The 14,845-nt window shown below is 42.5% G+C and overlaps 1 protein-coding gene across 1 annotated transcript in view; it reads left to right on the top strand.

Annotated features, from left to right (window-relative positions):
- Nucleotides 1-14,845, top strand: part of HYDIN (HYDIN axonemal central pair apparatus protein) — a 356,564-nt gene that overhangs the window by 282,757 nt on the left and 58,962 nt on the right. The window contains 8 exon segments of the mRNA XM_043435789.1: nt 1,190-1,411; nt 3,489-3,709; nt 3,940-4,122; nt 4,958-5,077; nt 7,810-7,969; nt 8,074-8,246; nt 8,871-9,069; nt 10,613-10,712. Of these exon segments, the coding sequence (XP_043291724.1) occupies nt 1,190-1,411; nt 3,489-3,709; nt 3,940-4,122; nt 4,958-5,077; nt 7,810-7,969; nt 8,074-8,246; nt 8,871-9,069; nt 10,613-10,712 (1,378 nt within the window).

Below are 14,845 nucleotides of genomic sequence, written 5' to 3'. Positions count from 1 at the left end.
CCAAACCCCCACCCCCAACAATGGATATGACTGGACATGACTCTGTTCAGATACAGCTTGATTTACAAAAGCAAGTAGCAAGCCAGATTTGAGCAGGGGGCCGCAGTCTACCCACTGGTTTAGTTTAGTATTTATCAGAAACTAGATGCAACCTTAAAAGTAGAGAGCAGAGCCTGAGAGGAACCATGAGTTAGACTTGCTTAAAGACCTTCCTGCCTCTATTAATTTAATAGAGGATTAAAGTTATTCATCCATTTTCTCACAGATATTCTGAATCCTGGGAGTTAACTCTAGCTACATGTTAGTCAGGAAGTGTCTTCAACTTTCTGACCCAGAGAATTAGCAACACCTGATTGCATGAAGATAGTTACTTGCTTGAGCTAATAGCCTGTTTGGTCCACTCAGGTGGCCTCATGGTTGTGATGACAACAATTAATCAAGGGATAGCATCCTTTTTCTGAGGGTTTTACAAGCTGAGGAGGAAATTGCTACCAGATTTTCAAGCCATCTGCTCTGGATGGCTCGCATTCATTATATATCAGAGTAGAATGGGAAATGCTGCAGGAATAAGTTGCCTCTCTAAAGTTTCTTTTTTAACTTCTCTCTTCATTCCCATCTTTCACCCCATTCCCAGAACCTTGATGTGCTTTTTTTTCCCTTTGCTGTATGTGACCTGCTCTAGCACTAACTCTCTTTTACCTTTGAAAAGAAAGAACACTTAAAGGTAGAAGAGATATTAACAGGGGATCTGAAAATAAATGAAACAGCTCTATACTGTAGACATCAGAATGTTAAGAGATGGTCTCTTTAAACAGAGGTTTGAGTCCCAGCTGTGTGCTAGGCCATGTGCTATATCACCCTAGTTCCAGTCCTAATGAACTTTGCAGTCCAGTTGCAGAGAGAGACCATCAAGCAATCATAATAAAGTGACAAAGGTTATGATAAGAGAGGGAGCCTGAAGCCCATAGCAAGAGCCCCAGCTGGGTCTGGAGGTGTGGGGTCTGGAAGGACCTGCAGAGCTGTGTCAGAGGCCCTTTACACGCCATCCCTGACACACGCCTATATCAGGGCATCTCCTGAGAAAGGTGAGAGAAAGGGGTAGGGCCCCACCATCCTGTGCTCTTTCAGGGAGGCCGTTAGGGGTAGCCTGCCCTCTACACCAGAGATTAATCTTGATATTTTCCTTTAGATCCTAGACATCTTGGGCCTGGGTTCCTCTGGACCACCTATCCCACCACCTGCTTTGTTCTCAATCATCTCCTACCCTGTGAAGCGACAGCCTTTGACCATGACAGAAATCCTGAAGCATTTCGTGTTTGTAACCCCACCCTCTGAAGAGCTTTCCCTGATGGAGGAGAAAAGAGAAGTGGAAGCAGAAACAGAGTTTTCAGCCACTCCGGGCTCCTCAAAGGTAAAGGGAGAAACTTATCCTCCTGACCTTGGGCCTTCACATGGGCCCTCCACGTGGCCAAAAATTGAGCCCAAGGTTGATGTCAAGTTCACTGGGGTGTTTGCCTCCACTCACTTGGGATTCCACCCGAGCCTTCCTAAGCTGCACCATCCCTTGGTCTGACTCTTCCTGTGCCCCCAAGAAGAGACTAAAAATAACACTTGTTGATTTGCTCTAAAGCTCATTTGCAAAAAAAAAAAAAAAAGTGAAACTAGCTCTTTTAAAAAGGTAGCAAAATGTATTATGAAGCTAAGGTAATTCACACAGTGCAGAAGAATACAAGAATCAACAGACACAAGGAAACACACACCATTAGAGAAAGAAAAGATTATTAAGAAATTATATGGGGAAGATTGGATATTTTGGATAAAGTTGCTTTTTATCTCCTTGCCTGACACAGTGCAGTAAAAGTAATTCCACCTAGATTAAAAGGATAAGTGTTCAAAATGAAATCATGTAAAAGTAGAAAATTTATTTTTACATATACAGTTAATAGAATAAATAAAGAAAAATAGATTTGACTAGTAATATGAAGAATGCAGGGATATTAAAAATTACAGAGGGGCTTTTTATTTCCAGAGGAGTAGTTCAGTTCAGTTGCTCAGTCATGTCCAACTCTTTGTGACCCCATGGACTGCAGCACGCCAGGCTTCCCTGTTCATCACCAACTCTCAAAGCCTACTCAAACTCATGTCCATGGCATTGGTGATGCCATCCGACCATCCCATCCTCTGTCGTCCCCTTCTCTTCCTGCCTTCAATCTTTCCCAGCATTCGGGTCTTTTCCAATGAGTTGGTTTTTCACATCATGTGGCCAAAGAGGAGTATGGGGGCCAAAACTTGAATCATCTCCTAGCCTTCTTCCTATAAACCATGCATGTTAGCAAAAAACAAAATCAGCAGCAAATAAAGTTATCTATAGGCCCTGCTTACACCTCAATTAGGTAACAGAGAGCCCCAAACTTCAGTTTGGTAAGTAAATAGACAATCAATATCAGGTATCAGCACTGGTGGGCAGGCCTTACTTGGGCAGAGTCCAATAAAAAGGTAAAAAAGAAAATATTGCCACCATCAGAGGTAACTATTACACCAACCTCTTTTCTGAAAATTGAACCTTAAAGGGAAAGAGTTTAGCTTTCTTTGACTTACAGTTTTAGGAGGAACTCAAGCTCATCTCCAGTACATGAAGGAAAGCTCTTCTTTCTAGGAGAATGACAGCTGAAATTATAGAAAGAATGGTAGAATTAGAAAGGCACCATTCTGATATCCCCAATGACGTACTTGATTAAGGAGTGCCAGGGGATTCCTAGAGTGCTGGTTTGTTGGAGAACAGGACACTCGCTCTGAGCCAGAGCATCGTCCCACGGGTGGCTGGCTGGCTGCAGAGAGGGAAGTCCGCTTTGCCATGGCCAAGATCTGCGAGCATCACTGCAGCCACACAGACACCCTTTGCATCTATAATCGTGAGTCTGCCTGACATCATTTGTCTCCCACTGTGACCAAGTATGGTGTGCACAGCATCCTCTCTGAATCTAATCGAGTTTTTAAATCTTTTTTTCAGCTTACATGAAATACAGGAAATAAGTTTTAAGTGATACTCTGAGAACAGTCAAAAGATTTACAGACTATGGAATATTCTGTCATGATACAGATTTGGTCTATGAAAAAAATCAGTGTGATTGGGAAGAAATTAGAAATCTAGATTTAAAAAATTACTAAAGAAGCACAACAACAAAATACAGTATGGGAACCCACTGCAGACCAGCTTCAAGCTTTCTCTGGAGCTTTGGCCTCCTTTCAGGGAATGGGGTGCCAGGGAAAGACCTAGACTCCTCTCCACACTTCTCTCCTACAGTGGTGTCATAGTCTGGGCCCTGCCATTCTCAGCAGTCACCAGCATCTTGAACCTGGTGAGGTCACCCCAGACCGCTGGCGGCGAGGTCACCCCAAACCACAGGCAATGTCATGGGCATTCCTGTCTCCTGCTTCTGTGATCGTAGGATGATTGTTTAAGACCCTGTGCTCATTTTCAATTTAAGACCCAGGAGGAGCAAACCACCTCATCTAAAGGGAGCAAACAGAAAACGAAAGAAAAAGAGAAAGAAAAAACAGATCAGCTGCGTGAGACTCAGAAGGAGAAACGTCGAATGGCCTTCAACAGGAAGGGCCTTTCTGCAGGAACTTCCGGAACTGTTGCTCCGCTATCAGACATAGACCAAAACAACTTATCTGGGCAGCATTCCCAGGAGAAATTCACCAGGTGGGCCTTGGAGCCAGCTAGGGAGGGGAAGGCTGAAGCTCCAAATGAGGGTGTGGCTGTCACAGCCTCAGATGGGAACCGGGTTGTCCTGACTGTTACGGACCTCTGTGGCGGTCAAGGACCGCCATGCCTAACCGCAGCAGGATCGGACTTCTCCCAGGCAACAGTCCTGGCTTCTCTTGGCCCAGAGGAAGCATCCTAACAGTAAAAGCCTGTGTGGTCATTTTCAGGCTGAATCATTTCCGGTGGATTGTGCCTGCCAACGGTGAGGTGACATTGCGCGTGCACTTCTCTTCGAACGATCTTGGGATCTTTGACCAAACATTTAACTTTGAGATCCTTGGAACTCACCGCCAGTACCAGCTTTACTGCCGAGGTGTCTGCACTTACCCATACATTTGCCAGGACCCAAAGTAAGTGTATTTTGTCCTTAAAGAAAAGATTGACAGATACATTTTTGTTTTCCCGCATGGAACTTTGAACGAGGTGTGTCTTAATAGAAATGTGGAACCAGGGCAGCATCCCAGGCCCTCTTGTACTGGGCTCCAGAGCCATGGGCATTGATTGAGTCACAGAAATGACACGGTACCATGTAGCTGAAATAGAATGCTGGCAGATGTGAAGGGCAAGGGGATATCTTCCTGTGGCAAGTTAGTTTATTTAACTATTAAGCAAATGTAAACATTTTATATTTGCTGTAGGACTTTTATCCTGTAACCTCAGTATATGTATGTATCTCCACAGGCAGATTTTTTTCCTGAGTACCAAACACTGAGCCCCTTATGCACCACATAAAGGCCCCTGGCTTGAGTAAGCCAGGGGACTTTTTATAGCTTGTACACCAAGAAGAGTTTTTTTGCAATTCTCACCAAGGGGCCACATCGGACAGGGAGCTCAGAAGCTGGTTAAGATCCACCAGAACTAGGCTTCCTTAGGGTTGGTTTCTCAGGGCTTTTTCTAGCTAGGCACACTAGAACAGGAAGTCCAGCTCAGTTTCATCATCAGCCCCATTATGAAAGACACTCCTGGGAATATTTTTTTCTCAGGTTCAAACTGTACTGTCTTCCCTCAGGGTTGGTTCCATAAGTGTCCTCAAATTAAGAGTCATTCCAGAAATGTCCTCAAATTAAGAGTTGTTCTGTCTCCAGACTCCTGGACCCTTTGCTGAACAGGGAATGTTGGGTTCATGTATACATCATGTGGAGGCATTCAGACACGCCTCCTCTCCTCTTCCTTCTCTGTGTTCAGGGTGGTATTCCCTCAGCAGAAGATGGACATGAAGGCAAATGAGGTCATCTTTAAGAAGTATATTGTGAGCTTGGAGAGGTTTCACTTCGGGCCACTGCTTTGTGGGAAATCAAGAGATAAGTAAGTGTTCCACTATTTCAAAGCAGATTTCAGACCCCTGGGTTGGACCCATGAAGAGTACGAGCCGGGGTTCCTATGTATTAATAGTAGACCCAGCTCTTACTGACATTGCCTCAGGTAGCCCTGCACCAGAGATCAGAAGTGGGTTCTTGTGCCCCAAGTTTCTGCTAAGCTCTCAAGTGACTGAGGATGCTGTTTTCCCGGATGGGGTGGCCTGGAGGAAGACCTAGTTTGGGTAGGGGAAGGGTAGGATGTAGAGTTTACCTGAGGATGTGTTCAGTTTGAGATGCTCGCGAGATACAGCTAGAAGCCACAGAAAGCAGGGCATAGTCTATACGGTTTTGGTTCTCAGAGGAAAGTCTGTTTCAAGACAAAAAAAAATGCCATGGGTCTGATGAGATCACCTAAATGAGAATACACAGTAAGGCGAGAAGGACTGTGGATGAAGCCCTAAAGAATTCCACCACTGACAAGAGATAAGAGGGCAGGGGCTACTGGTGGAAACCGGTAGAGCATGGTGTCCTGGAGCCATGAGAAGAGGGCCTGGCCATCCATGTTGATTGTGGCAGGGAGAGTGGAAAGGTGATGACATCAACGTCCATGGGGCTTAACAACACGGAAGTCATAGGACCCTCTCGGGATTTCTGAGGATGAAATCCAAGTAAAGTGAATTGAGGAGTGAGTGGGAGGTGAGAGAATAGAGACAGAGTGTGGAGGTGGTTCTTTGGAGAAGCTTGACTGTAAAGGGATATGGAGGCAGCTGAGGACAGGAGAGAGACCTGGAGTGCGGGGAAGGCTGTTCGTTCACTGTTGTTCTTATGATGTTTAGATGTCAAGGGGGGAAGTAGGGAGGAAGAAGCTAGAGTTTCCAGAGAAAGTCAGGGCAGTGAGTGGTGCAGCTCCCTGAAACAACACAAGAGGTGGAGATGCTGGCTTTGCCAGGACGAAGGACCATATCATCACATCGGAGGAAGGTGAGATGGCTTCAGGTGCAGGTAGGGTCACAGATTTGACTGGAATGGTGAGGTTCCCATGCAACTGTTTTCTCCGTAGTGAATGATGTGAGGTCATCCCTAACAGTGAGGCAAGTTGAAGGAAGTTTAAAATGTTGGGAAAATGGAGAAGGTATGAAACAGGTTTTGTGCAAAGTAGGAGAGGGTGAATATTAGAGAAATAGATTAAGAGTATCTGGCAGAACTGGGGGCCCAGCTAAGGTCAATGGTCATTAATATTTAGTGATACAAGTTTTTTTGTTTTTAGTCATATATAAGTTGCTTATTATATAGGCAAGAAGGTGAGACCAAAAACAGAACCAGGATCTCAATCATGTTTTAATTCCATCTAGCATTTATTGTGATAAGTGGCGAATGATTATTTCTATGCTTACTTGGTGAAACTAATGAGCCAAGTTAGTTATCCATTCCCTTCATAACCTCTTGTTTATTTCCTAAGATAATGGACTAGAAAATGAAGTTGAAGAGAGTTGACTGTTGATGGAGAGGATCCTTAAGACCCAGTAGAAAGGCTTAGACAAGAGAAGGGGTGGGAGTAAGGTTGATGGGTGTGATATAGATCATCAGCAGCCAGAGGTAGGATTCAGGGAAATGATGGCCGGTTCAGAGAGGCCTGTGTTCAGAGCAGCACTGGAATTAACCAGGGTATTAGGCCAGACAGCAATGATCCAAGAGGGCAATTACAGTGGTCCCTAAAAAAGTATCATTTGTCTTTTAAGTCTTGCTGAGCCTCAACGTCCTCATCTGCAGAACGGGAAAATAATAGCACCTACAGCACAGTTTTGGAAAGACCGAACTAGAGAGTACACATGTAACTTTTAGCAAAGTGCTTGGTGGTGATAATTAACAGTGAGATGTGAAGGCCACCACCTCTCTGGCAGTTACACAGAGAAAGCTCTGTCTCTCGGATTTAATCTCTGCCATGCCTTCTCCCTTCCTCCATTGTAGACTGTCCAGAGAGCTCTTCAGACTGTTTGTGGGCACAGTGGTGCCGTGCTTTCCTGACCTGTGCTATAACCTCCAGCGATGTGTGTGTCTGTTGATGTTCCCTGATCCTTCTCTGGCTGCTTTTCTGCTTGGTGCCATTAACTGGGCAGTTTCCAGTGCTTACAGTGCTCCACTCGGAGGGTCTCTCCCTAAGGTACCAGGGAACAGAAACAGCCCTGAGCAGTGAGCAGTGTCAAATGCATCTATGTTGAAACAGTAGCATCCTGTGCGAGTGTAGGAGAAGGTGGTAAATGAGGTCTTCTCTAAGATATGAAATAACAGGTTACTCAAACAATCATCTGTCTTGGCAGCATAAGCACTGGGAAGGATAGAGCTACAGATTTCTTAGTTAGAAATCTTTGCTGTAGTAACAACTGCCCTTTATTGGGCATTTGTTATCTGCAGCTGTCCTCAGAGCATTAGGTGCTCTATTTCATTTGATACTCTTGATATCAATGTACTCTTGATATTTCATTTGATACTTGAAATCCTAAGAGTTTTTATCATCCCATCTTAAAAAGATGAGACCAAGGTTTGGGGTGGGTTTGTGGGGGAGTAGTCAGGTCATAGCTGCAAGTCTTCACCATGAGGTTTGTGTTGGTAACCTTCATGCCACTGCCTCTGTGTAGCCACTTTATCCTTTGAAATTGCCTTGCATCTCACAGTCTGCTTTTCCACCTGAATTCTCAGCCAGTCCTCACATCCACATCCCGAATTTTTGTTCACTTCCAGGTACAAGTCCTCTTTGTTCCCAGGCAACGTGGAGACACTGACAATCCTGAACAGCTCCCCAATGGTCGTGGAGGCGTTCTTCTGTTTTCAGAATGACATCAAAGCAAACACCTACTTCCTGGAGCCCATCAACATGATTCTGAAACCCAATGAGAAGCAGGTACAGTCACGTGGAAACAAGTCTACCAGGGCAAGGCTTTCCTTTGAATTTTGAGGCCTTGGCATCCTGGATATAAATGTTCTTTGTTTTGACTCTCCCACTAGCTGCTGAATGTATGGGCATACCCTACTGCAGTCGGTGTCTTTGAAGACAGCATTGTCTGCTGCATCAAGGAGAACCCCGAGCCAGCTGTCTTCAAGTTAAGCTGCCAGGGTGTCCGCCCAGAACTGGAGCTGGATCCCAGGCAATTGCATTTTGACCGGCTCTTGCTGCACAGGTCAGAGTTCTAGATGAGTCCAGGACTAGGATGAATGAAATTTAAAGAACATTTAGTTCTAAAGTGACCAACTCATCCTGATCTGCTTGGGACCTGCCTGGTTTTGGTGTTGAAAGTCCTCCATCCTGGGAGACTTCTGGTCCTGTGCGAATCGGGATGGGTGGTAACCCTCTGAGTTCACAGGTTGTCAGCTTGGGTTCAGTGAATGGACTGCAGGCTGTTTAAGGACTTCTCTAAGATCACCTGCCAAAGTGTGTGCATGTTTGTGTTTTTTTTCAGAAGGCTAGCTTTTTTCAGATTTTCAGTCCATTACCCTAAAAGGTTAAGAATCTTGGCTCTAGAAATTTAGAGGACAAGCAGAAAACACTAGACCAGACCTAGAACTTACACAATCATTCATGGAAATTGTATTATTCTAAATAGAGAATGTTTATTTCTGAGGCAGCTGGGGAAGTATATTGATTCATGTATCCTGCATTTCCTGATCATCACAGATAGGCCCTGTTCCCTGCAATAAATAGTAATAAACTGGTATGAATTGAAATAACCAGAAGTGTTTTCTCTGACTGGCTGTAATAAATCAAAATTGTTTGAAACGGACAGAATTTCCTTTGGTCTCTGCAGAAAAGACTCCAAGGCAGTTCTTCTCCGCAACATCACACTCCTGCCCCTGGCCTGGAGGATCACCAGCCTGGAGCACCTGGGCGAAGACTTCGCCGTGTCCGCCATGCAGGGGACCATAGCCCCCAAGTCTGAGTATAGCCTTCAGGTGCACTTCTTGCCCTCCAAACCTGTCAATGTCAAGAAGGCAATCCGGCTGGAGGTGAGGCTTCCTATGTCTTCAGACCTGGTCACCAAGATGTGTACACACTGGGTTCACTGACACCCACACTACCAACTCACAGACACACCAAGGCAATTCTCCATGTTACGTGCGCCCATCTAATCTATGTCTGACAACCCACAACGTCCTGCTCTGCTTCTCTTCCCAGGTTATACTCCTTCAACATCCACACCAGGAAATGCCTTGCTTTTTGGTCACTCTGAAAAGCACTCTGGTGAACTTTATCAAATAAAGTTGTCCTTATTTTCCAAATTGTCCTTATTTTCCCCAATTACAAAATTTAATCCCCCCCCCCACTTCCCCTGCCATCCAGTAGAGTAGCAAAGGAAATAGGTACTCTGGGTACTTGGTCTCTATCAATAGAGAAGAACTATATAAATTCTGGATCTGACAACCCAAGTTCTTTGTCTTACCATCCCCTCCTGCTGCCAGCCCTTCTTGTCATCTCTGTCAGAGGCTGAGCATCACAAGAAAGAAGGTAAACTCAAGCAATCCAATTTGTACTGTGAAACATTGGCAGAATGCTTGATGAAAGGAAAGATGGAAACTCTGAGTTAAAACTTGAGTTTGGTGACAGCTACAGATTTCCTCCCTGGCACCTTAATAAGGCAGCAGCTGTGGGGAGCTGGCCACTTAGCTTTCCAGCTTGGGGCTTCAGCAGAGAGGCAGGTGGTCTCCAGGCAGATACAGAGAGCCACACCCACTGCCCAGTGGCTCTTCCCCTTGAAACACAGACCCTTTACTGCCCCATCATCAGTCTCAAGAGTCAACAATCAGATCCAGCTAAAGATTGACACCAGTTCAGATATCGCTCAGGACAGTGAGGGAGGAACCACCATCAGAGATGACCACAGAGGGACAGCAATCAGGAGAGGTACCGCCATCAGGGACAATAGAGGGGACAGAAATCAGCTGGAGGCTAGGAGTCTTGCTTTTATTTATTTTTTTAACTTTTCCAGCTCTAACAGTAGTGGTGTTCATTGTTTTAAATCTGAAATTTCCAGAGGAGAGACATTAAGCACTCATTTTATATGAAAAACCTGGCACTTTTATCATGGGTTGAATCAGAAATAAAGAACAAAGCAGTTCAGATTTATAAAATGAGTTAAAGCAATTTAGAATATAAAAGTTTTTCATTTCAACTCTCAGAAAAATGCTCTTCAGGTTTATTTGACTTAAAAGTTCAAAGAAGGCTTTCCTACCGTGTGTACTCACAATCCAAACTTCAGTAAGGTAGTGCCAGTGATACAGATTATTGAAACCCAGTGAGTAGACAAGATGGAAAATGTAGTCCCTCTTCCTCATCCTTTTATTGACTGCCTACACCAGCCCTCCCCCAAAGGATATTACAAAGAACACTCAGCCTACACAAATGCTCAGTAAACAAAAACTAAATACATTGCAAAAATGTTTCTTACCACAGCCCCTTCTACATGATCCCCTCCTGCAGGTTCTTTAGTTTCAGACTCCCAAGAACCCTGAGGGTCTTGCCCTCACTAAAGAATGTCTCTTACCCTGACAGGTTTTAGACGCAGACAACCTCGTTGGTGTTGTTCAGATTGAAAACATCCTGATCTTTGCGGAGTCCTATGACGTTGCCTTAGACATCACCTTCCCCAAAGGTCTGTTGACTCCTCCAAAGAAAGGGTATTTAGAGGTCACATCTTTTAGGGCAGTGTGTTTCCTGTGTAGAGAAAGACCAGTGATTATTGGAGAGAAAGGTGGAATTGAAGTAAATGGTGAGCAGGCAAACTCAAGTGATGTTAGCAGTGTTGGTACAAATTTTAATCTCTCCAACTGGAGACAATAATGGGGTGGTCAAAATTTTAAATTTGAAGAGTCCTTTTCTGAGCAGTCATTGGAGAGTGAGTTCTTTTTTTTTTTTTTCTGTTAATATTTAACAGCCCTACTTTATTTTTTTTTCCTTTTTTATTTATTTATTTATTTATTTATTGGTCATACATTGATATGAATCAGCCATAGATTTACACGTATTCCCCATCCTGATCCCCCCTCCCACCTCCCTCTCCACCCGATTCCTCTGGGTCTTCCCAGTGCACCAGGCCCGAGCACTTGTCTCATGCATCCCACCTGGGCTGGTGATCTGTTTCACCATAAATAGTATACATGCTGTTCTTTTGAAATATCCCACCCTCACATTCTCCCACAGAGTTCAAAAGTCTGTTCTGTATTTCTGTGTCTCTTTTTCCGTTTTGCATATAGGGTTATCGTTACCATCTTTCTAAATTCCATATATATGTGTTAGTATGCTGTAATGTTCTTTATCTTTCTGGCTTACTTCACTCTGTATAAGGGGCTCCAGTTTCATCCATCTCACTAGAACTGATTCAAATGAATTCTTTTTAACGGCTGAGTAATATTCCATGGTGTATATGTACCACAGCTTCCTTATCCATTCATCTGCTGATGGGCATCTAGGTTGCTTCCATGTCCTGGCTATTATAAACAGTGCTGCGATGAACATTGGGGTGCACGTGTCTCTTTCAGATCTGGTTTCCTCAGTGTGTATGCCCAGAAGTGGGATTGCTGGGTCATATGGCAGTTCTATTTCCAGTTTTTTAAGAAATCTCCACACTGTTCTCCATAGCGGCTGTACTAGTTTGCATTCCCACCAACAGTGTAAGAGGGTTCCCTTTTCTCCACACCCTCTCCAGCATTTATTGCTTGTAGACTTTTGGATAGCAGCCATCCTGACTGGCGTGTAATGGTACCTCATTGTGGTTTTGATTTGCATTTCTCTAATAATGAGTGATGTTGAGCATCTTTTCATGTGTTTGTTAGCCATCTGTATGTCTTCTTTGGAGAAATGTCTGTTTAGTTCTTTGGCCCATTTTTTGATTGGGTCATTTATTTTTCTGAAATTGAGCTGCAGGAGTTGCTTGTATATTTTTGAGATTAATCCTTTGTCTGTTTCTTCATTTGCTATTATTTTCTCCCAATCTGAGGGCTGTCTTTTCACCTTACTTATAGTTTCCTTTGTAGTGCAAAAGCTTTTAAGTTTCATTAGGTCCCATTTGTTTAGTTTTGCTTTTATTTCCAATATTCTGGGAGGTGGCTCAGAGAGGATCCTGCTGTGAATCATGTCGGAGAGTGTTTTGCCTATGTTCTCCTCTAGGAGTTTTATAGTTTCTGGTCTTACATTTAGATCTTTAATCCATTTTGAGTTTATTTTTGTGTATGGTGTTAGAAAGTGTTCTAGTTTCATTCTTTTACAAGTGGTTGACCAGTTTTCCCAGCACCACTTGTTAAAGAGGTTGTCTTTTTTCCATTGTATATCCTTGCCTCCTTTGTCAAAGATAAGGTGTCCATAGGTTCGTGGATTTATCTCTGGGCTTTCTATTCTGTTCCATTGATCTATATTTCTGTCTTTGTGCCAGTACCATACTGTCTTGATGACTGTGGCTTTGTAGTAGAGTCTGAAGTCAGGCAGGTTGATTCCTCCAGTTCCATTCTTCTTTCTCAAGATTACTTTGGCTATTCGAGGTTTTTTGTATTTCCATACAAATTGTGAAATTCTTTGGTCTAGTTCTGTGAAAAATACCGTTGGTAACTTGATAGGGATTGCATTGAATCTATAGATTGCTTTAGGTAGAATAGCCATTTTGACAATATTGATTCTTCCAATCCATGAACACGGTATGTTTCTCCATCTGTTTGTGTCCTCTTTGATTTCTTTCATCAGTGTTTTATAGTTTTCTATGTATAGGTCTTTTGTTTCTTTAGGTAGATATACTCCTAAGTATTTTATTCTTTTTGTTGCAATGGTGAATGGTATTGTTTCCTTAATTTCTTTTCTGTTTTTTCATTGTTAGTGTATAGGAATGCAAGGGATTTCTGTGTGTTAATTTTATATCCTGCAACTTTACTATATTCATTGATTAGCTCTAGTAATTTTCTGGTAGAGTCTTTAGGGTTTTCTATGTAGAGGATCATGTCATCTGCAAACAGCGAGAGTTTCACTTCTTCTTTTCCTATCTGGATTCCTTTTACTTCTTTTTCTGCTCTGATTGCTGTGGCCAAAACTTCCAACACTATGTTGAATAGTAGTGGTGAGAGTGGGCACCCTTGTCTTGTTCCTGATTTCAGGGGAAATGCTTTCAATTTTTTTTCACCAATTGAGGGTGATGCTTGCTGTGGGTTTGTCATATATAGCTTTTATTATGTTGAGGTATGTTCCTTCTATTCCTGCTTTTTGGAGAGTTTTTAATCATAAATGAGTGTTGAATTTTGTCAAAGGCTTTCTCTGCATCTATTGAGATAATCATATGATTTTTATCTTTCAATTTGTTAATGTGGTGTATTACATTGATTGATTTGCGGATATTAAGAATCCTTGCATTCCTGGGATAAAGCCCACTTGGTCATGGTGTATGATTTTTTTAATATGTTGTTGGATTCTGTTTGCTAGAATTTTGTTAAGGATTTTTGCATCTATGTTCATCAGTGATATTGGCCTGTAGTTTTCTTTTTTTGTGGCATCTTTGTCTGGTTTTGGAATTAGGGTGATGGTGGCCTCATAGAATGAGTTTGGAAGTTTACCTTCTTCTGCAATTTTCTGGAAGAGTTTGAGTAAGATAGGTGTTAGCTCTTCTCTAAATTTTTGGTAGAATTCAGCTGTGAAGCCATCTGGTCCTGGGCTTTTGTTTGCTGGAAGATTTTTGATTACAGTTTCAAGTTTCCTTGCTTTGAGGTCTGTTAAGACTTCTATTTTTCCTGGTTTCAGTTTTGGAAAGTTATACTTTTCTAAGAATTGTCCATTTCTTCCAAGTTGTCCATTTTATTGGCATAGAGCTGCTGGTAGTAGTCTCTTATGATCCTTTGTATTTCAGTGTTGTCTGTTGTGATCTCTCCATTTTCATTTCTAATTTTGTTAATTTGGGTTTTCTCTCTTTGTTTCTTAATGAGTCTTGCTAATGGTTTGTCAATTTTGTTTATTTTTTCAAAAAACCAGCTTTTAGCTTTGTTGATTTTTGCTATGGTCGCTTTAGTTTCTTTTGCATTTATTTCTGCCCTGATTTTTAAGATTTCTTTCCTTCTGCTAACCCTGGGGTTCTTCATTTCTTCCTTCTCTGTTTGGCTTAGTGTAGAGTTAGGTAATTTATTTGTTTTTTTCTTGTTTCTTGATGTAAGCCCTTAATGCATGAACGCTTTCCCCTGCACTGCTTTTACAGTGTCCCATAGGTTTTGGGTTGTTTGTGTTTTCATTTTCCATTCATTTCCTATACATATTTTTGATTTCTTTTTTGATTTCTTCTATGATTTGTTGGTTATTCAGTAAGCGTGTTATTAGCCTCCAATATGTTTGAATTTTTTAACAATTTTTTTCCCTGTAATTGAGATCTAATCTTACTGCACTGTGGTCAGAAAAGATGACTGGAATGATTTCAATTTTTTTGAATTTTCCAAGACTAGATTTATGGCCCAGGATGTGATCTATTCTGGAGAAGGTTCCGTGTGCACTTGAGAAAAAGGTGAAGTTGATTGTTTTGGGGTGAAATGTCCTATAGATATCAGTTAGGTCTAGCTGGTCCATTGTGTCATTTAAGGTTTGTGTTTCCTTGTTAATTTTCTGTTTAGTTGATCTATCCATAGTTGTGAGTGGGGTATTAAAGTCTCCCACTATTATTGTGTTACTATTAATTTCCTCTTTCATACTCGTTAGCGTTTGCCGTACATATTGCGGTGCTCCTATTTTGGGTGCATATATATTTATAATTGTTATATCTTCTTCTTG

This window comes from Cervus canadensis, chromosome 18 (genome assembly GCF_019320065.1).
Source record: "Cervus canadensis isolate Bull #8, Minnesota chromosome 18, ASM1932006v1, whole genome shotgun sequence".
NCBI lineage: Eukaryota > Metazoa > Chordata > Mammalia > Artiodactyla > Cervidae > Cervus > Cervus canadensis.
The sequence above is the reverse complement of the archived record's forward strand: the minus strand, read 5'-3'. Positions and strand labels throughout refer to the sequence as shown.